The sequence below is a fragment of the Electrona antarctica genome (genome assembly GCF_951216825.1).
Source record: "Electrona antarctica genome assembly, chromosome: 15".
Lineage (NCBI taxonomy): Eukaryota > Metazoa > Chordata > Actinopteri > Myctophiformes > Myctophidae > Electrona > Electrona antarctica.
In genome coordinates, this window is record NC_136796.1 from 17,706,577 (window position 1) to 17,729,619 (window position 23,043).

General features: G+C 44.2%; 1 protein-coding gene across 1 annotated transcript in view; it reads right to left on the bottom strand.

Annotated features, from left to right (window-relative positions):
• Positions 1–2,259, bottom strand: part of hivep3a (HIVEP zinc finger 3a) — a gene marked incomplete at both ends in the record, with an annotated part of 33,967 nt that extends 31,708 nt beyond the window's left edge. The window contains 2 exons of the mRNA XM_079521994.1: positions 1,637–1,979; positions 2,197–2,259. Of these exons, the coding sequence (XP_079378120.1) occupies positions 1,637–1,979; positions 2,197–2,259 (406 nt within the window). The remainder of the gene's footprint in view (positions 1–1,636; positions 1,980–2,196) is intronic.
• Positions 2,260–23,043: the final 20,784 nt, after the last annotated feature.

Consider the following 23,043-nt stretch of genomic DNA (forward strand, 5'->3'; position numbering starts at 1 on the left):
CTGATGATGTTTTTTCGGGGGGTGGGAATCACAGCACATCTTTATAAAGAAAATGGCGATACAAGGTCTCTGCCCGACAGCTGTTTCCATCAACCACCCTCCCTCCCCACTTGCATGCTCAATCCAATGATCCAGCAACACTTCTAATCACCAAAACATTTGAATGGGAAGGAATCTCTCTCTCTCTCTCTCTCTCTCTCTCTCTCTCTCTCTCTAAGGTCACAGGTAGTAAAGCCAACTAGGCATCTCTGTATTTGGAAGGTGACGTCAGCACGCGTTTCTCTTGGCCGCATTCTCTGACTGCACAGCTGGCAAAGCGGTGAGGGGAGATGTGTGTGTGTGTGTGTGTCTGTCTGTCTGTCTGTCTGTGTGCGTGTGTGCGTGCATGTGTGCGTGCGTGCGTGCGTGCGTACGTGCGTGGTGGGCTTTAAAAAAATTGTTCAGGGGAGGTTACTTCATCATTTTTAAACACACTTTCCCCATTCAGTTCTGGCTTTCCGGCAGGCGGACGAACTGAATTCTGAGAAATTCCCTGGAAAGGGAATTTCTCAGAATTCAGGATCCAGGACCAGGTGGGAAAAGAGGCACAGGGGGGTCCAGTGGGTTTTTTAAGGGGCAGTTTCTGGAGAATGTCCACACACCCCAAGGCCCCAACTGTTCCCTCCTGCATCCCCTGTCTTGGCAGGGGTCCAACTCTGACATCAGCTTGGAAGTGCAGACATTCCTCTCCTCTCAATAGTTATATACAGTTAGCTATAGTCACAACCGTAGCCTACTTAAATAGATTGGTTCAGGCTATGTCGCAATGCCATGGCCTATACGTTGCATTTCAGGACAGTTTCTCATGTGATTTTGTTTCCAGATCGCATGCTGGCTGTCAGTCCGAATGGGCTTACAGTATATGCTGCGTTCACAACCAGATACAAAGCTACAGGCTACCATCCATTTCCAATGGAAGTCATGCGACATGAAGATTCAAAGCTATAGTATATAGGCTACCATTAATTTCCAATGGACGTCAGCAACATGAACATACAAAGCTACAGGCTGAGTTGAGCTGGCTTCAACTGTAGCTACAAAGCTACAAAATTGTTGTTTTAAGAGTGCTGTGAGTTTTGTACTTTTTCTGTTTTAATAATAATAATAATAATAATATCTGGGACTTATATAGCGCTTTTCTAATACCCAAAGACGCTTTACATGTGTGGGGGCTGGGGGGGGAACATGAGAAAATGACAACTTTATTAGAAAAACAAGTAAAATAAGAGTAAAAACCAATAAAAACAGTACATGCAACAGGTTAAAAACAATAACACATCAGCTATAGCGAATGCTATTCTGAACAGGTGGGTTTTCAGTGCGGTGGGGAGTGAGGGGGCATCCCGGATGTGTTTGGGGAGGGCATTCCAGAGGGTAGGGGCGGCCACAAAGAAGGCCCTGTCGCCCCAGGTTTTGAGCCTGATCTTCTTGGTGATCACAAGGAGGCCGGCGTTGCTGGACCTGAGGAAACGGGATGGTGCATGTGGCTCGAGGAGGGCGGAGAGGTAGGGGGGATCCAGGTTGTTCAGTGACTTGTAGGTGGTGAGGAGTAGTTTGAATTCAATTCTGTGTTTGATGGGGAGCCAGTGGAGGTCACGGAGGTCTGAAGTGATGTGGTCTCTGGAGCGGGTGGAGGTGAGCAGGCGGACGGCTGAGTTTTGGACGTACTGTAGTTTGTTGAGGGTTTTTGCGGTGGTGCCATAGAGGATGCTGTTGCAGTAGTCCAGTCGGGATGAGATGAAGGCGTGAATTAGAGTTTCGGCAGATGAGGGTGTCAGGGAGGGGCGGAGACGGGCGATGTTTCTGAGGTGAAAGAATGCTGTTTTTGTGATGTGGTTTACGTGGGGGAGGAATGAGAGGGTAGGGTCGAAGATGACACCTATGTTGCGGATGCGTGTGGAGGTAGTGACAAGGGAGCCGTCGATGGTGAGTGAGAAGTCCTGGGTGGAGCGGGTGAGGGAGTCGGGCCGATGATGATTATTTCAGATTTGCTACAGTTGAGTTTTAGGAAGTTTTGTTGCATCCAAGTTTTTATGTCTGTGAGGCAGGTGGTGAGGGTGGAGTGGGTGGCTGCGGTGATGGATGAGGTGGAGAGGTATAACTGTGTGTCGTCTGCGTAGCAATGGAATTGAAGGCTGTGGTGGCGGAGGATCTGACCAAGGGGGAGGATGTAGATGGTGAAAAGCAGGGGGCCGAGCACAGAGCCTTGGGAGACACCATGGATGACTGGGGCAGTGGAGGAGGTGCAGTTGTTAATTGAAATGAATTGCTGACAATTCAGTTTTGTATGTGTCTATGGAGTTAACATTACTCTAATAGACCCCCAGGTGTGATTAGTATATATATTTTTTCCTTCAAATATCCCTCGCTCGTCGGACGCGTAATTGACGAACAACGAGCGTGTCGATCAACACTTGACACAGTGACACAGTGACAGATGCGCTGTCACTTTTTGTCTTTGTAGCTTCCATTGAAAATGAAAGGTAAACCATATAGCTCTGTGCCAGCCAGCGTGAACGCAGCATCAGGGTGGAGCAGACTCCATCCTACAGCACGCACGCACGCACACTATAGGCTACACAGGGCCACTCTGGGCAGCGTGCCACCCTGCCAGACGAGAGACAGCCCAGGCAGCTCCTGTGTCTCTCCACAGGCTCTCCCAGCTCCAGGGATGCAAACACACACACACACACACACACACACACACACACACACACACACACACACACACACACACACACACACACACACGGCCCCTTAAACTAACTCTGTCTCTGACATCATGACCTCATGCACTGACGCTCAGTCGCTTTCATTTCAAGGACACCCAGTTTGCTATGAATTAGGACACGTATGGCGTGCGTGCGTGCGTGCGTGCGTGCGTGCGTGCGTGTGCGATGGAAAAACATTTACCCGAGCCCACCCGAGTAACTACAACCAAGTCGGGACCTCTCCTTGCTCCAGACAAACACAGACAGACAGACAGACAGACAGACAGACAGACAGACAGACAGACAGACAGACAGACAGACAGACAGACAGACAGACAGACAGACAGACAGACAGACAGACAGACAGACAGAGACAGACAGACAGACAGACAGACAGACAGACAGACAGACAGACAGACAGACAGACAGAGACCCCCATACCACAGTCCAGACAGACGCTCCTCTCATCTCGGCCCAGCCCAGTAAAATGTGTGTGTGCGTGCGTGTATGCGTGCGCGCGTGTGACCGCGATGCGGCAGCGTGTGGCGTGGCGACGTGTTTTGAAACGACCATGTGAAGGCTGGTCGTGGCGGCGGCTGACGACAGACGTGTGTTGACCCAGCGCTGTGCTGCGGCGAGCCGCAGCTCTTACCGGGAACTGCCCATCAACACGCCTTCCAATAACACGCCAATTACACGTATGTGCTGCCATGTGTGTTTATTAAAAGGGCCTTTTCATTCGCTTTTTGTTTTTGCTTTTAAAAGCACATAGGTACATGAAGACAAATGACCAGCCGTACATTTATTTTATGCGTTATGATGAACAGTGACCACACATTATCAGTTCATTACTATTAATATTTAATTCATGTCATATGCCACTTTAATGTCAAGTAGTGAAAATAGACAATCTGTATAAGCTCACACAATGTTCTTTCTTTCCTTCTTTCTTTCTTTCTTTCTTTCTTTCTTTCTTTCTTTCTTTCTTTCTTTCTTTCTTTCTTTCTTTCTTTCTTTCTTTCGTTACGCATGCAAGGTGTGTGTGTGTGTGTGTGTGTGTGTGTGTGTGTGTGTGTGTGTGTGTGTGTGTGTGTGTGTGTGTGTGTGTGTGTGTGTGTGTGTGTGTGTGTGTGTGTGTGTGTGTGTGTGTGCGTGCATTTGCAAAATGTCTCAGAACACAGCATGTCCTAATGTGGAGGCCAATAGCTCATTGGTCAACATGCTCTGTTATGAATAGAAACACTCCAACAAAAGAGTCATTTACATTACAGAAAGACAGCGAGAGAAGCATAAATTTAGACATCATGGTTGTAACCAACAGGGCTGAAACGGGGCCTTACAGAATAGAGCGCTTTGTGAAAACTGTTGGAAATAGAAAGAGGAAATGCTATATTTAGTCAGAATGATTGGCCATGTAATTTGCTATATTTGAAGGCGGATCATTCTTATAGGCTGTTTTTTGGGAAGTGGGTGTGGCCTCAGTCAGTGGGCGAATGTGTTTTTTTTGGTGAAGGTGGTGAAACAATGGACAGACACACACACACACACACGCGCACACACACACACACACACACACACACACACACACACACACACACACACACACACACATGCACCTACACACACTCATCCTGCTAAAGGCCTCATGTACAGTACATGTTGCTGTTGCAAATAGAAATAGTACCTTGTTTAAGAATTGACATCACAGCACTGTGATGTGAAGAGAAACAGCTTTTCTGTTACAAAACCCAACCAACTATAGCATCCAAATATGAAGTCTTGAATAGAGAATGGATCGTTTATTCAAACATCCAGAGATTTAAAGCTGCACTACACAGTATGGGAAAAAAGGTATAACAACACTGATGATGTGTCCCGCGATCTTCTTTTAAATCACACGAAACACATACATTTTGTAACCACGATCATCAACGCTTTAGTTATGGGCCGTGAATAAAGCTTGTAAAAAAAACGCAATCTGTGAAAAGAAATCCTCTGATCGCCTAGCAACCGAGAGTCATTCAGATGGTGGTGATGAGCATAATCAAACGTAATCAACTAGAATTTCGCGGGCCTTCGGCCCGCTCATCCCAGAGTTGCGTTGCCCCGCGTTGCGATACAGAAGTCCCCAGATACAGAAGTCCACAGTGACACGCGTTGTATGTAGCTGTTTTGTGCTGCAGCGCTTGCGCGCGCACGCGTGTAGTGTTGTTGTTCTTATCCATATATGCGCCTCGGTTTGTCCTGATTGTACGACGTCAGGTGTCGACACGGTCGTGTTTGCATTATTGTAACTGTGTATGTAATCGCGGTGCTCTCCGTCCAAGTTAGAATCAGTGTAGAGCCTGTGTTGTTGTTGTTCTTCTTCTACGTTTGGTTTCCGGCAGGCTGTACACTGTGTGTGTGTGCACGCGTGTGTGTGTGTGTGTAGTGTGTAACTTCCGGTAGTGTTTCCGGAAGTGTGAAAGGTATCACGAAAAACACGTGGGTCACGTCAGTGGCGGCTGGTGACTTTTGTCCTAGAGAGGGCGCTATGAAAATATCAAGAAAACATGCACTATAGGTATCATCACATTCAATGGAAGGCTTTTAAAAATACAAAAGAAACATGGCATTGCCAAACATGGCTAATTTCACTGCATTTTCCATGTAGATTGAGGCTACAGTTTTTTTTGTGTCATTGTCTTGTTGTTCCATTATGAAAATGAATTATTATCTTTACCTGGCTCCATGTGGCTCATCATTCATGTTTTTCTAGCGTCTGTGTTGACTGTGTGTTAAACTATATGTCAAACTGTGTTGTGATGTTTATGCTGCCCCCAAGTGGTTTGTGGTGTGAATAACATTGATCGCACACATTGTTCGACCCAGTGGCTTTCTATCGTTTGTATTGAAGTCTGAATCATAGCCACGTTGACAACGTTTGTAATAAACCAACCCGTTTGTAAATCCGTCAAGATTTGAGCGAGTTATGACTGTTTATGTTTGAGCTGCCATTGAACATACTGTACTGTAGCCCCGAAGTAAGATGGCTGCCGGGTGAACGACGTCAGAAACTCCGCCTTGAGCCATCTAGTGTTTGTATATATCTATGCTCCAGATGAACGCGCAGCAACATGTGACACTCAGTAACCAATCAGAAACGTCACACAACGTAAACAACATGTGACATTTCATGGCAGCAGAATACAACGTGGCAGCATAATACAACTTGTAATCACTGCCTTTGGTTAGTGGTTCCTTATATTATATAATATTGACGTTTCTGGATTGCTAATTTTAAATAAATTACAGGCTGCAGATGTCATTTCTCCGTCATTCTTATTCACGTTTTATTCAGGGGTTGTGCATGGTGGTGCGGCGCACCAGCGCCCCCTATGGACCGGCCGCCACTGGGTCACGTGGTGGGGTTGTGAGCCATTGGGAAGGGGTGATGTAGTGTTGCCAGGTCCACGTATTGTAAGCGAGTGGTAGTGTGTGTAAGTATAGGCTGTAGGCTGTAGGAAGTCAGGGTTTGCGGTGTTGTTTACATAGTGGCATCAATGTTGGCGGTGCAGCCAATGAAAAGAGGGGAATCACGGGATGCAGTGTTGCCAGGTCCGCGAATTGTAAGCGAGTTGTAAGTAGCGTGTTGAATGGCATTTTTTCTGGGCTTGTTTTAATAGACCTGGCAACATGTGAGTGTGTGCGTGCGGGGGTGTGGGTGCTTGGGGAGAAATTGTTTGTTGTGAAGAGATACAATGCCGGCGTGGGTGTGGAAGGGAGGCAACGTTGGTGTCAGTGCAATGAGTGATGTTCCGCGGTTGGTGTTGAGGGGCGGCGTTCGGCGCGATATGAGGAGATAGCGGCCGAACGACGCGGAGGGTAAGTGTGTGACGTGACTGCCGTGTGAGTGTAGTGTGTTGCAGTGTGTCAGTGACGTGTCAGTGATGTATGCAGTGTGTGACTTTGGGTCCCTTTTCCTGGGTTGGGTACAACTTCTCACTTGTATATATAGATAACAAAACACGAAATATCGTCTTTCTCGTCTTTGGCATCCATAGCCTTGGCAAAAAGAGACAAGATATCTCGTATTTGGCATCCGACGAATTTTTATATCTCAACCCAGTGAGCTGCCATACAGTTAACATTATGAGAATAATAACGTCATTGGACAATATACCAAAAAACAACACATACAGTACTGTAAAAGCAGAGGCTACACCAGGAAGCTACAGAACAGCCAGAGACAGAACGGTGCACAGCTGATAATAAGTAGCCTACTCCCATGTTTTACTTAACTACAAGTAGCAATACTGCAATATAGAAATACTCTTGTTACTAGTAAAAGTCCAAAATTCAACATTTGCTTGAGTACAAAAGTATTGGTATCAAAATGTACTATAAAGCATCAAAAATAGAAAGTACTCATGCAGAATTTCCCATTCCAGGATTTCAAATAACATACAAATCTTTTGGAAATTGCAGATCTACAAGCTCACAATGCGTCGCGATATGGCCGAAATGTATATAGGTCTGAAGTGGTTAATGTATATTTTGTAATAATAATCAAAATCTACAAAAATTAACTAAAGTTTTCAAATAATTGTAGTGGAATGTACTAACGTTTTCAAATAGTTGTAGTGGAATGTACAATGTTCGCCTCTGAGATGCAGTGGAGAAGTAAAAGTATTGCATACATTGGAAAGTAAAGTAAAAGTACCTCAAAATTGTACTTAAGTACACTGTACTTCAGTAAATGTAATTAGTTACTTTCCACCACTACTGCCAATAACGACCACATGCAAAGTCCCTGTGGAAGAGGGCACCTGCGCAGCCTGCTGTCCTCTCTGCGTGATGTCATAGAACTAGGGTTGATTAATTAATACGGACTGGGGCGGCAACTGTCAGCAGGGAGTGTTGGGCGGGCGGAGTATGATGAGCCTTCATCCTACGTCCTCTCGGTGGGGGCTCCTCACTGGCAGGTGAGCCAGTGGGATACAACAGCAGAGGAATCAATTGACATAACGACTAAATTAGGGAGAAAATGTCACGTGACTATATTAGCTGTCTGATAGCCGACCGTTGCGCTTTAATTGTGGTTTTGACTTTGAACATCGGAACACTATAAATAGAAATTACATTTCAGCTTGCCTTTTAGGCTTTGTAAACAAAACGCGTATAGCAGATGTGACAAATTAACTTCAATATACAAATAAATTACTGACAATGAGGGAATGAGTGTGTGATTGGATGAAGTGAATCATGATGTGAATGAGCATGTGATGCTGATGCGGCCCAATGAACAGCCGGCAGCAACTGCACTGAGTTTCCTGACTGAACTTTTTTGAAAATATTTGAAAATCTATGGACATTTTTCAATGAATTAATTCTTACAGGTGAATGGAAAGGATTCTCATTATCTATAATAATTGTCATCGTCTCACTTGTGATCATTTTAACTAATTGTGAGGCTGAACCGTGTGCATCCAGCAGCGCATGTCTCCTCCCCTCCCCTCCCCTCTCCTCTCCTCTCCTCTCCTCTCCTCTCCTCTCCTCTCCTCTCCTCTCCTCTCCTCTCCTCTCCTCTCCTCTCCTCTCCTCTCCTCTCCTCTCCTCTCCTCTCCTCTCCTCTCCTCTCCTCTCCTCTCCCCTCCCCTCCCCTCTCCTCTCCTCTCCTCTCCTCTCCTCTCTCCTCTCCTCTCCACATGATGTGATAGTCAGATGGGTTGATAACCCACAGGAGCCATGCACATGCATCGCTGCCATGCGGACACGGGTTAAGCAGCATGTACGACTCACTGGTAGAGCAGTTGGAAGGAACGGCATGTGTTCTGGCCAGTCTTTCATTTACTTCCACTGTACTTTATACCAGCTTCAGCCTGGTATGTTTTGGGCATGTCATTATAGGCGGAGATTCTCAATACTGTAATAGCCTAAAGCCAGTGGTGGGAAGAGTACTCAATTGTTTTACTTACAGTAAGTACAATGTCTGCCATGTAGAAATACTAGCTGTTACAAGTAAATGTCTGGAATTCTAAATGTATATAGGCTACTTTAGTATTGGCATCAAAATGTACTTAAAGTACCAAAAGTACTCATGCAGAATGTCCCATTTCAAGTTATAAACTGTATACAAAATATTTTGAAATGGCTGATCTATACAAGCTCACAATGTGTCGCGATGCGACACATTGTGAGCTTGTAGATCGGCTATTTTCAAATGGCCGAAATGTATATAGGGCTGAAGTGGTTAATGTATGTTTTGTAATAATAATCAAAATCTACAAAATAACTATAGCCTATAGTAACTAACGTTTTCCCATAGTAAAAGTTCTCAGATGTAGTGGATTAGACGTAAAAGTATTTTAAATTGTAAATTGTAAAAAAAAGCAAAAGTAGCCTCACAATACCTCACTAAAACCTCTTTGCCAAAAACAGGCGATCTATAAGCACATGCATCTGTGAGCTTGAATAGAGCTGCTGTTTTAGTCTCTAGGGCAGTGGTTCCCAAACCTTTTCATGTCAAGGACCCCCATTTGGTTCCAAACTATCATTTAGCTGGGGACCCCCTGGAACTCCCTCAAGGACCCCTAGTGCTCTAGGGTTCATGTGGTGTAGGAACACAGATTACACATCTGTGTTCAGACCCGAGGTATAGGCTGATATTCATGCAACATGAATAAAGATAAATAAATAAAGATATAGGCCCACAGCTCTCTTTCTTTCCTTGGGTGGGTGATGGCGAAGCCGCTCTGCTTTCAAGGTGATGTAATGCAACAGGGAACTGCCTCACATGCTCCGGTTTCACCAACACTGAATCAACAGACAAGGATGAGGCAATCTGCCAACTAACTCCCACCCACCCCCACCCGCCTGCCCCATAGCCCATACCTCCACTGCCACCCAACCCCCTCGCCAAGTCCAGATCTATATAGGACCACCGTAGAGAGATGGAGATAAACAGAGAGAGAGAGAGAGAGAAAGGGGGAGGGGGGGGACAGGTTGATAGATAATGTAGACTTTTAGACTAGAGTTACTGTAAGCATCATTGACATGCTGTGATGATGTGATGATGAGATTTTTTTATCACTGATGAAAATTTAATTTAATCTAATTAAAAACTAAGCTATGATGACTAAAACTATGACTAAATATTCTGACAATTCCTTCAACAAATTAAAAACTAGACTAAAATGTTAGGGAAGGACTATTGGAGAAGATATCCAGGAAAACTAAAAGTGCATGCGTGCGTGCGTGCGTGCGTGCATGCGTGCGTGAGAGAGAGTGGACTTGTGAATGAGCCCCACAAGCTGACCAGCCTTCTGCCTGACAGACTGCTCTCTCTGTGGGGAGGGACGAGCTCTGAGGAGCACTGGACAGTGCTGTGGAAAGTAACCAAGTATATTTACTCAACTCAACTTTACTCCACTACATCTCAGAGAGGAAAATCGTGTACTTATGTTGTTGTAAATGATGTTGACTATAGTCAACAGCATTTACTGACAGAATCAGAATCAGTATCGCGACACTTCGTGCCACGATACGACCGTGTAGACTGTGTAGAAAGATTTATTTTCTTTTTTTATTCTATTTTTTTACTCAAATCTTTGCTTCTGGGGACCCCTGAACAAAATATTCCGAGATGGTGGTCGGCGGTCCTTGACGTTAGAAAGTCTGAGCACCACTGATATAGAAAAATAGATTTTTCAGAAAACTGTTAGGATTTGGAAGACATTATGTAGAATCGGCCTCAGCACTTAATGGGTTAAGTAAGATTTTGAATGCAGGGCTTTTACCTGCATGTAACAGAATATTTCTACATGGTGGCATTGTTTTTACTTCTATGGTTGGACCGCATCCAACTATACGCCTGGCTCTGGGGTCACAGTGGCATCCAACCCCGCATCCGACCGTATCCAACCATACGCCTGGCTCTAACGGTCACAGTGGCATCCAACCCCTTGCAGGGGGACGGCCGCAGTTTCGGCCAAGGGCCCGACAACTCCCGGCGTGCACACACATGCTCTCATTCCCATGCACACGGTGGCACAAACATAGACACGTATGGCCTCTGGGCGGGGGGGGGCTCACGTGCACATGCCCACACGTGCATTCCTCCAAAAGGCCTTTTTTTTACATCACAAGTGCGTAGGCGAGCAGAGAGTGCACAACGGACAAGCATAGACGCACGCACGCACGCACACACGGACACACACACACACACACACACACACACACACACACACACACACACACACACACACACACACACACACACACACACACACACGAGGTAGCATAGTGTTTCATTAATTAGGATTGCCATCCTCTGCCTGTTGCCAGCAGAGAGGAAATCTGTTCTCTCTCTGGGTGCTGCTTGGACCTTTCATCTGCTGTCTCTGTGGTGAAGGAAAGACCTGGTCAACATGTATGCATAATGCCAGTGGTGGGGAAAAGTACTGACATGTTTTCCATAAAGATGGAGTGCTGTGATTTTTTTCCAGTTTTTCATATGTTTATGAGGTGACAGTACTTCTTGTTGTTATGTGCAATGATGTCTTCCCTTATTTAGGGTTTCTTCCTGGATGATGAAACCTTGACAGTCAAATGTGCCTATGAAAAAAATGCTTTTGAAATCGGACATTCTGCATAATGAGTACTTTCTACTTTTGGTACTTTCAGTACATTTTGATGCCAATAGAGGGTATGTACAGTACGTGACATGACGTCACGGACGTCATCATCATAACCGGAAGTTACGCGGGAGGGAATATGAGTCCAAACAGAAAAGTCTATCTGATTGCATTAAACAACATTAATCAATGTTAAACTCACTTTGCCACTCAATTTGCAACTCACTTCAATGAGTCAAACAATCTATACGTTTGTACTTTTACTCAAGTACATTTTGAATTCCTGACTTTTACAACAAAGTATAGGCTACTTCTACATTGCAGTATTGATACTTTTATTTAAGTAAAATATGCGAGTACCTTTTCCACCACTGCACATATTTGCACACACTATGTTCCAAACATAGCATCCAGTTGACATGACAAATGTAAAACCATCAGCGCAGCATATTGCAGCAGGAAGCTATGGAAGCATACATGATTTATCGCCCCGCCACTCCGCTTCAGCGGCCCGTGTTTTCAAGGTGTGTTGACGTGTAATCACATGATGATATATCGCGTCGGCAGGAATATCATTATGCACTGGACCCATCAGTGGTGGTCAGCAAACCAGTCCTGGAAAAAGTACTCAAATGTTTTACTTGAGTAAAAGTATCAATACCACCATGTAGAAATACGCTGTAAAAGACTGGAATTGCGGTCGCGCATCATCATACCAAAACCATGACCAAAACACAGAAGTTGACTTACCTCAAAGTAGCCTAACCGCTGATATATTATGTTATATCATTGACCTAAATGGCATATATCAACAAGGGTAGACCTGACATCGAAATAAAAAAACGTCTTCTGAAAGAATATGTATTCAAAGATTTGTGCCTCATTTTCACGATATTTTTCAATAGCTAAAGTATAACATAATGCTTAGTTAAAACACCAAAAGGGGTTCCCGTCTAGAATGGGTTAATGCAAAGGTTAGTCCTATGTCTTTTTCAGAAATGACTTTTGGACATGTGGAAAACTTTAGTTAAACATGCAGAGTGTCGCATTACTTTACCTGCATGGGTTATATCATCTTCTGATACTTAATGTTTTGACATGAAATAATAATCCTGTACCGTTTAGTGTTTTGTTTCATTAGCACGAGCGTGACAAAATAGGCTACATCTTGTTGCTGTTACGATGCTGCAGCTGCTCTCTGAACATACGTGTAAAGATACCAAGTATTCGACAGTGATGTCACTATTATGCTATGCAACATGGAAGTAACGCAGACTCGAAGCTGTTTATAAACCACAGTCAGTGACGCGTCGCTGACGAATCCTTGGTATCCATTCGACCGATAACTTTTCACTGCTGGTGACGCAAGGTTATATTCACGGTCGGGAATACTTGGGATTCCCTTCTCGCGGACCGTAGCCTATTTGTATTTTTCGCTCCACTACATTTCAAAGACAGATATTGTATGTTTGACTCCACTACATTTCTAGGGAAGGAAAAATAATTAACCACTTTAGCTGTCTACTCTTAGGCATACTTCAAATATTGTGAAAATAGCCGATCGACGGTAAGGTAATAAAATCAAGCATGATCAGGCAAAAACCTCATTCCCTTGAATGGAATAAAAATGCTTCTGCACCCAGTGTGAGCCGGGGACATAGCGACACCTGCTGGGCCATCAATTAGAACTGCATGCTGATGATGACTTCCTATTTAGCCCATAGAGTTATAATGGACACCAAAATGTGGTGTCCAAAATGCGGAAGTGCTCAATGTTAAATGTTGTCCATGCTGCGTCAAGCAACATGAATATCAGTGCTGTCCTCTCTGGTCAGTCCTGTGGACTGAACAGAGAGACCTTTGACTGGGCCAACGGGGCTAAGAGAGTGCATGCCATTTCATAATCGTCGCTGTCGGGCGGAAACCCTGTATGTATGTCCAAAATTGTGACCTTTCAGGAAATGGAGGGGAGAAAAAAAAAGAACATATTCCGATGGATCCATTATTGTTAATACTTGAAATTGTTTCCATATTCATTAAACCCAAAAGGACACAAAGATTTCCACTATCACTTTTAAAAAATAAATGATATTAAAGTGTTTTTAATGAAAAATAAAATAGCATAAATATCCGATCTACAAGGTCACCATGTGTGACGTGCTGTGAGCTTCTAGATAATATCATTTTGCTACTTTTGTGTGACACTATAGTACGACGAAGTAGGGTATTATATTCCAAAAGAAAAACATGATGTTTGTACTTTTAGAGTTAACATTACTGGGGGGGGGGGGGGGGTAGCCTAGGCTATACTTGATTAACTGGTGGGTGTGGGCACTAGTACACGCCATAGAGTGTATCGGCGGAAGTAGCAGGATTTTCTCTTCGCAGATGAGGAAAAGCTACCTGAGTAGGCTACCTGAGTAGGCTACCTGATAATCATGCTTTAGGGGAGAAAAACAATCACGGCACTCCATCTTTAAAACGTTGAAATATGGAGATACAAAGTTTTTGCCCGACAGAAACTTAACGCAACAACATGCCATGGGAGTTTAGGACACTCTGAGGCGCTGGTATTCTTTTCTATGGGACCACTCTGAGGCGCTGCCGTGCTGCGTAAATGTTTACCCTACCACCACTAGATCTGTTCTGAACTGGAGTGGATTGCCCCGTGAGAGACCAGTGGTGCAAAACTAATTTAGGCTACTTTGTAATTTGCACTGTAAAAAGTATGTGCCTTTGAATACTTAAAGTGGCACTATTTAACTTAATATACAATGTAAAATAAAATGTAGTTTTGGTAGAGTATGCTAATACAACACAACGTAATTGGGGCTGTTGTATTTGGTCTCCCTGCTCTTCTATTGAATCTGACACGAATTTTGACGTCATGGTCTATATTCAACGTCATGGTCTATATCCCTTGAGCAAGCAGGTTAGCAATGGTAAAGAATAATCATCGCTTGCTCAGGGTTCAAGTCCGGCGCAGGAGAGTAAAGTAAAGACTAAAGTTACTTATTATTTACTACATAGTTAAACAAGTATCATTTGACTGGGCCACTTTCACTTGTACTTGAGTAATATTTGACCAGTAGTATTTATACATTCACTGGGGTTGAGAAGACCCTACTGGAGAAACCACACACCATTCTGGATCCGACAGCAAACAGAGTGAAAGGCGTTATGGGCTCGGGGCCTATCTATCTGTGTCACAACACGGCCATTATGCTCCCAAATTGCCAGGGTCAACAAAGCTTAATTTTAACTTGATTCACGTCACGTCAAACTGGAGCGGGATTTCAGCTGCACTTGCTGTGTGCCAGAATTATCACAACACTGATGATATAGGGTTGGGTATCGAAATTAGGTTCCAAGTAGGAACAAAATCCAAATTGCAAGGTACCACCGGGTATTCGAGTGTGCAGCATTTGAACAAAAAGCTTTCCATTGGGTTGTTATGGAATACAAAGAATAAGAGGTTATTATTCAGTAGTTGACAATTTAGTCTAATGTTACAATTATTGATGTAACATTAGACAATTATTGTTTTTGGTTAATTTAAACACCAGTATTTTCAGGGAAAAAGGTTTCAGCTTTGGTTCTAGTAATAGTATTTGCTTCAGTTATCGCTAGAACGAATGACAAAATGTTTTGTTATCTAATATCTCTTTTTTACCATTATGGAACTGAAATGAGGAATCAATATTCCTGATAGAACCTTTAACACCGTAAAATCTGCAGTGAGTAATTCACCCTCATTTATAGACCCATAAAGGTCCCTGTCAAGGACCCATAGGGGTCCTCATTCCTCATGTTGAGAACCACTGCTCAAAGGTTAGTGGTAGCACATGCACGCACGCACGCACGCACGCACGCACGCACGCACGCACGCACGCACGCACGCACGCACGCACGCACGCACGCACGCACGCACGCACGCACGCACGCACGCACGCACGCACGCACGCACGCACACACACACACACACACACACACACACACACACACACACACACACACACACACACACACACACACGTGACATCAATGATGTCACTGGTATGCAAGTTCCTGAACTGTCCACAGCTCACCAATGAGACGCATAGTGAGTAGACGGAAATGGTGTCATTTATAATGAACATTATCTATGAAGAAATCTATAATCTATAAAATTGAAAATGGGTGAAGTGCTCCTTTAACGAATTGCACTGGGATGATGTTATTATGTTTGTTGACATGGGCAGAACACACTGATTAAATTAAGATGAGTCAACATGGTCCTGAAGGTGTGCGTGTGTGTGTGTGTGTGTGTGTGTGTGTGTGTGTGTGTGTGTGTGTGTGTGTGTGTGTGTGTGTGTGTGTGTGTGTGTGTGTGTGTGTGTGTGTGTGTGTGTGTGTGTGTGTGTGTGTGTGTGTGTGTATTTGTGTGTATGTGTCATCTTAGATTAGAGGCTTCATAGGGTCAACATTCCACTAACAACATAACAACACTATCCAAGAAACAACAACAATGACAGCAGCTTTATAGGGTTGTCAAACTTGTCACGATCATGATTTTTAGTTTGATCTCGGACACCGGGAGTAGCACGGCTTGGGTGCGGCAAGTCGTGCGGTCGGCCTAAGTACTGGGAGCTGATGGTAGGTGTGGCGCTCCACCTCAGCAATTCATCTCCCAGGGGGTCTAGCGCATTGTAACAGGGACAGACTCCCGGGTGTTGGCTGATACAGACAATAAGCCTCTCCCGACCTACTTGTTACTGTAATGATGATGTTTATAACAGGTAGCATAGCGGCATTCTTATACTTCATACTACAATACCCTTGATGCATTGTACTTCATACTGCAATAGCCTACCCATGATGAATTGTTACTTCACCATACTACAATAACCATGATGCATTGTACTTCATACCACAATGCTCATTACGTCATACTACAATGCCTGTGCATGCATGCGGTTACTTCATATTACAATATCCATGATGCATTATAGGGCCACAGACCAAGCCCCCAGAGCTGCTGGGAAACCGTGAAGCCGTCCCACCCTACTGGCCAAAGCTGGAACTGCAGGCGGGCGAAGTCCATGCACGAGCAAAAGAGCGTGCAGCTGGGGTTTAACGCTCATTTAGAGCGCTCATTCATGAATGGATTCAGGCATGTTCAGGGGGGTTAGCACACCAAATCAAGAAAATGTGGAAGTAGAGCTTTCTTCCGGGTGCTTCAAACGCCACTGCAATAATATAAATAGATATATCATCTACTGTACAAATACAGCGGGGGCAATTCAGTGTTAAGCATCATTCTTGTCCAAGTGGTCAGACTTGATTGAGTTAAGTGTCTTGCTCAGGGACACCTATTGCCAGGGCTGGGACTCTAACCTGAGACCTTATATTTCCCAGGTGGCCTCTATACCATTCATCTATATGGTCATTAATTTAGCTCTGAGGGTGCCGAACCGTATGTGGTTCCATTTTGGACACTCTCAGAGTTACAGACCTGTATGGGTCCATTTGGGACCCCTGGTCCCAGGACCCCAGGTTGAGAACCAATGCTTTATGCTAAGCAGAGTGATAAATGAGAATAAAGTGATATTGTATGCAGCCATACTCCAGGAATGTTAATACAGCAATGCATTGATAACAAATGTACTTAGAAATTTGTACTTTTGTTAATAGCCTACATAGTACATATAAGTAATACGTGTTTTAAATCTTTATACTCTTGAATACTTGAAAAGCAGGCTACTCCAGGCTACTTTAACTCAAGTACAAATTTGACAGAGCCATTTTCAACTATAATAAATATAGGCTATATTTGACCAGGGATTGACCAGTATTATTGGGTCTAGGCTACTTCATCCACCACTGCCACCAGTGATTTGAACACACAAACATCACTTAAAAGCTCAATCACTTCTTGTTGCTACAAAGAAGTGGATCTCCCATCCAGGGGCTGTCTGTCCTCAAATGCCCTCTCACCCAGCAACTGTCCTCATTACACCCACCGAAGAAGAAGGACAAGAGATCTCTCATGCTCCAGCTGCCCATTGGCTGTCATTACAATATGACAGTATGTCATTTACATTTCAATCACAATGTGCCCCAGCATCAAGTAAATTATTATTGTTATGTTATCATTTTTAGGCTATTGTTTATTATTATTATTGTTGGTGTTTTATAGGTGGAGTCAGAAATGGTCTATATTACACACTGATGCATGCTCCACATCGCAGCATCCTCGATTGCACTATGACTATAGGCAATTAAAAATGACATAATATCTATTTCTTTATTTATTGAGTCGCACTTGATCGAATAGGACTAAGGAAGGGTGGGGAAGGGGTGTGTGTATAGGCTATTCTTTTGTGTATCTGCTTTTCCCATTGGGGAAATAATATGGCCACAAATAATAACCTGATCTAATAATCCACTGACCTGCCACCGTATACATACTGTACGGCCAAGTCAAATCAATGCACAATTAAAAGCTCGGCGGTATATGGCTACGTGTCATTTGATCATCACCATCATGGTTTCATGGCTAATTTGATCCTGCGGTCGGATGGAAAAAATATACGCCCCAAAAAACAGGCACTTTCGCTCATGCAATGATGTCACCTTGAATGAATCCCTTGCAGGCTAGGCAGACCATATCGTCACGTTTCCGAGCATCGCGGCTCGCATATTGTAGCGTTAATGCATGTCATTCATAATAACGTTGCACGCACTGAACAGTCCCAACGAGGAACCATAATCTCAATTTAGGCTATAGCCTATAACCTATTCTAACGACATGGAAAAAACACGACGACTGACAGAAATAACACATTTATGGGCGGCATTAAAAGAAAAAGAAAAAAGAAAAACGCTATTTAGGGATTAACATGAATGTGTAGGCTATACGGGGGGGGATTCTTATTATGGATCGCATTCTAAGCAACAATAACGCACGCACATTGTACACATTTGACTGACCGACAGCACACACATGGCCACAGTGTGCAGTCCAACCAGGCGCCCGCTGCCTATCCGATCCGATCCGAAACGGAACGGACGGAGTCGGACCCGTTATTCGTTCAATTGTGACTCGGGACCTGAGCATGAATGAAACCCAGCCGGGGTCCAGTCCAGAATAGATACCAGAAGAACAACAGTTAGACCAATAAGGCTATACGGTAGGCTATAGCCTACACTTGTAAGATCGCCTCGACATCTGCTGCTCTGCCCAGGGCTTAGTTATAGGCAGCTATAGGCTATAATCTAGAACCAGATGTATTAAATTATAGGCACGCTACCTTGTTTCACCGTTATTTCAGATCTACGCGCAGCATGCCAGCAGCAGCAGTTAAACGTCCCGAAACGAAAGCAAACATCATCTCTGTACACCCAACGAACAGCCGAATGCAATAGCCTATATAGGCCAGCCCAAATAATCAGAAAAGTATTAAACGGTTCATATTATTTTCAACAATTGCACATGCCACTTTTGTTAACATGAAATAATAAGGATTATAGCCAGGCTGTGTGAATCCAGGTTATTATCGGCATCTCCCCACGACATAGGCTAATATAGCCCACAGAAACAGAGATTTACTCTATCAGAACAGCAGCCTATAGGCCAGCCCAAATCATAAAGGTTCACATTATTTTCAACAATAACACCGCTGACATTGGGTGCATTAAACTTGACCGGAATTAATTCCGTTATTGTCGTTGACATATATATAGGCTATACACAGAAGCAGAGCTTTATTCTATAATTAAGTGACGATGGCAGCATCATATCATTTAGAATAAACCTCTGCTTCTCAAAATATGAAATATAAAAACGCTGCCTTACCAGTCGACATACCGTGCAGGGCCTATAGGTAGCGGTAGCTGTGTTGCCTGTCTGCCGCTGTTCTGAGGTGATATGCCGTTAAAAGCCGTCAGTTGGTCCCAGTGATGCTCTCTCCTCCTCATCTCCTCCTCCGTGTTAAAGTTGATGCTGCAGTTTCACGCCACGCAAAACAGCTCTGCGTGCGTGGTGTGGTGTCGACCCACGCACCACCAGCAATACACAGACCACGCGCGCACACAGCTGGGGTGGATGTATGCAGGATGTATGTGGAGCGGATAGAGAGCCATGCATGCACACACAGCTGGCTCCCATCCACGCATATAGCCTACATTGAGCAGCGCGCTGGCTGGGTGCTCGTTGCTTGCTCGCTTGGCACTGACCACCAATCCCACCCTGATACCCCGCCCCCTAACAGCCACTATAAGTGCGTGGCATTGAGAAAGAAAAACAAAATAGCCCTAGGCCTAGGCTATTCTATTTCTCAGGGGTGAAAATTAGCTATACCTATACCTGAATTGTTGTTGAAGTGTTAAATAGCTCTACCGTATATATGTTGTGATAGAGTGTTTGTTCAGGGTCTCCCCATGCATCTCTCTAGAGTCTATAGCCTATATATAAAGTGCGCTTATCGGAGCGCAGATCCCTGCCAGGCAGGGTTGCCTACCCAGGGCTTCCTGGACAATTTGAAACATGGGTGGCATAGTATTCCTTGACCTTGACTGACCTATTGGGAATGTGCTTGCAAAGTTTCACTGCAATCGTAGGATATACATATTTGTGCAATTCTGTGCAAAACGGGCCACTCCTGCAAAATTTGGAAGGCAATTGTATAGCCCATCGCAATGGAATACTATAGGAATGCACTCTGTCGAGCTGCCAACTTGCACTTTGCACACTAGGCTACATGTGTGCAAGCAGAGCGCCATGAGGTGCGCTCACCACTGGTATACGACTGCTGCTCTGAGTCCTAAAGCTCTCTGCTGCTGTCTGGGTACGACTGCTGCTCTGAGTCCTAAAGCTCTCTGCTGCTGTCTGGGTACGACTGCTGCTCTGAGTTCCTATAGGTCTCTGTCTGGGTACCACTGCTACTCTGGCCCCTTTTCCACCGGTTAGGAACCGGTTCAGTTCAGAATCAGTTTTTAGTCCAAGAGCCAGACCTCCAAAATTGGAACATTATGAATTGAGTGGGCAATACCATACATTAAACTGTTTATAGGATCAATATAAGTAAATGAATATATGATAACCCTTTTCCTTAGGATAATGGTAGCTTTTTAATATTTAATATATTAAAAAGCTACCCTTTTTTACCACCTGTTGGTGGCGCTATAACAGGCCAATGTGAAAAGGGTGGGATATATTTCAGCCTATAGTAGGAAAGTCTGTGAAAGATTTCACGTAAATTCCATGCTGCATTCATGATTTGAGGCTTTTTGTTCAAAACAGGCCAATCCTGCATCTTTGCAAGCCAATGTTGGCATCGGCCGTGTTAACTGGAGCTGGAGGATGGGGAAACCCCTGTTACAGAATTAGAAATGATTATCAGAATATTGAGCTGTAACTTTTTAACAGAAACGAAACAACAAAAACAAGTTTTGTTTCAACCAAAACATCCCACTTTAACTCAGTCAGACCAAGTGAAGATGTGTATAGTGTCAAACTCTAGGTCTATTTAATTAATTAAAAAATGTAATCTTAAACTCTAGTCTACAGTACCTGTACCTAATGTATTCATGCTGCTGCTGTTGCTACAACACCTAAATCTCCCCACAGGGAACAATAAAGGTCTTACTTTATCCAGAGAATAGTGCAGACACTTATAGCCTTAAGTAAGTTTAGGATTAATGTCATCACATTGTAGAGCAGCTTAATGAAGACTGCTGGGGCTCCGTGATGTGTCCCAGCTCCAAATAGCTTGTTTTTGCGCCTGGGTTGCCAGGTTGCTTCCAAGCCTGCATGTGCTCCAGGGACCAGGGTCTGTTGACGGACCAGGCGGTCTCACAGGTTAGGCCCAGGGGTGTTGCACCAGAAGCCAGGGTTATTATAGTTGACTAAATGAAACAACTAGAACTACAATTTGGGGGGGGGGGGGGGGGGTCGGGCGATGTATTTACAAAACTAACTAATACTATAACTAAAATTTCCTTAGTTTTAGTCTTTGTCAAAAACGTAAAAAGTAGAAATTGCAGATCTACAAGCATACAATATGTTGCGATGCAAGTGACACTTCGTAGATCGGCTTGTAGATCGTCTAGTTTTTCTATTTGTCTGAAATATTTGTCTGTTGAATGTTGCCGCTGACTGATCCACAACTTACAATAAGTGTGCGAGATCTCTGTCTGTTGGAGTTTACAAATCTCGAGAACCGTCCGACCGACAGACTTCAAACTCGGCGCACATTTTCCACAGAAACATTTGTCCGTGTACAGACATATTGATGACCCCTGCGTGCCAGGCATTGAGTTGGTCGGACGGGCGGTTGTCCAGAACCGCTGATCCGAACGATGCTCTCCGATGTGAATTACTGTGACAGGCTCGACATTTGACAGACCTGCTTCCTTACTTATGATAGTCCATTGTATCCGATGATGACTTCTACATTGAATTCTTCTTCCGGTGAGTTTTGAGGTGACTGTGAAGTTCAATCCGAGAGCCACATGGTCTATTGCAGTGAGGGCATATGAAGTCAGTATTAGTTACAAGTGGCCTTGGCTGCAGTGATCATCTTTCGTCTTCTGGCATTTCTTTTCCCTTGCCTCACCCCTCTCCTCTTCAAAACGCTGAAGTCCAGAATCGCAAAGCTGCCTCCATAAAGGGTGTTCTGAGGCAGAACTTTCCAGGTGGCTATGGGTGTGCTGAATTCCACACCTCTTCAGTGCTGTTTTGAGCTGGTCCTTACAGTATATCTCCGCTTTTGACCTCCTGCAGATCGTTGGCCATGATGTAACTGAGCAGTTGGCGTGGCCATGGACAGCATGGACAAACGTCAGTGGTGCCTGGCCTGCGCAGTTCGCCGTTGTTAAGCATGCATTGCAACGGCTTGTGTGCTGTGTGACATCAGACCAGAGATCCAGGTCAGACTATAAAGGTGTTAAGAAGATGCCTTTTAGACAACTAGATACATTAATTTGTTTTACATTCAGTTCTTGTTTGTTGCGGCCGTAGTTCACAGTTTACTATGAAAACCTGGATCTCCTGTCAGTCAGTCCATCAGTCACGCCTCGTGACACGCTCCATATATGGCCAATACAGAATTCATTCCATATGTTGATCTGATCTCATCAAACCCTGTACACTCAAGACACACTCCGCATATATAGCCAGTACGGAATTAATTCCATATGTTGATCTGACCTCATCAAACCCTTAGATATCCACATATGGAACTGACCTGTTCTGACATGCCATATGTTGATCTGACCTCATCAAACATGTACATATGGCCAGTACAGAATTAATTCCATATGTTGATCTGACCTCATCAAACCCCTAGATCTCCATAAACGGAGCTGGTGTGTTCTGACATCACAATGATGTTCTGACATCACAATGATGACTCGGCCAGCTCAACAGAACGATTGATCTCAAGAATGATAGATCTCCAACTATACCTTCAAAACTCTTCACAGCACAGGACTCTACATCTGATTAATAGTTGAACTCCTGCTTCTTAACTGTGCCACATTAAGAAGCTCTGTTGTTTCAGTCGCTTCTCGCCCTCAGGGCGTCTTACTGGTATTAATATTGTATGTTTTATGTTGTGATGTTTTAGGTGGACCCCAGGGAGACTATAGTGACCACGGAAGCTAATGGGGTCCAAATAATGAATAAAGAATATAAG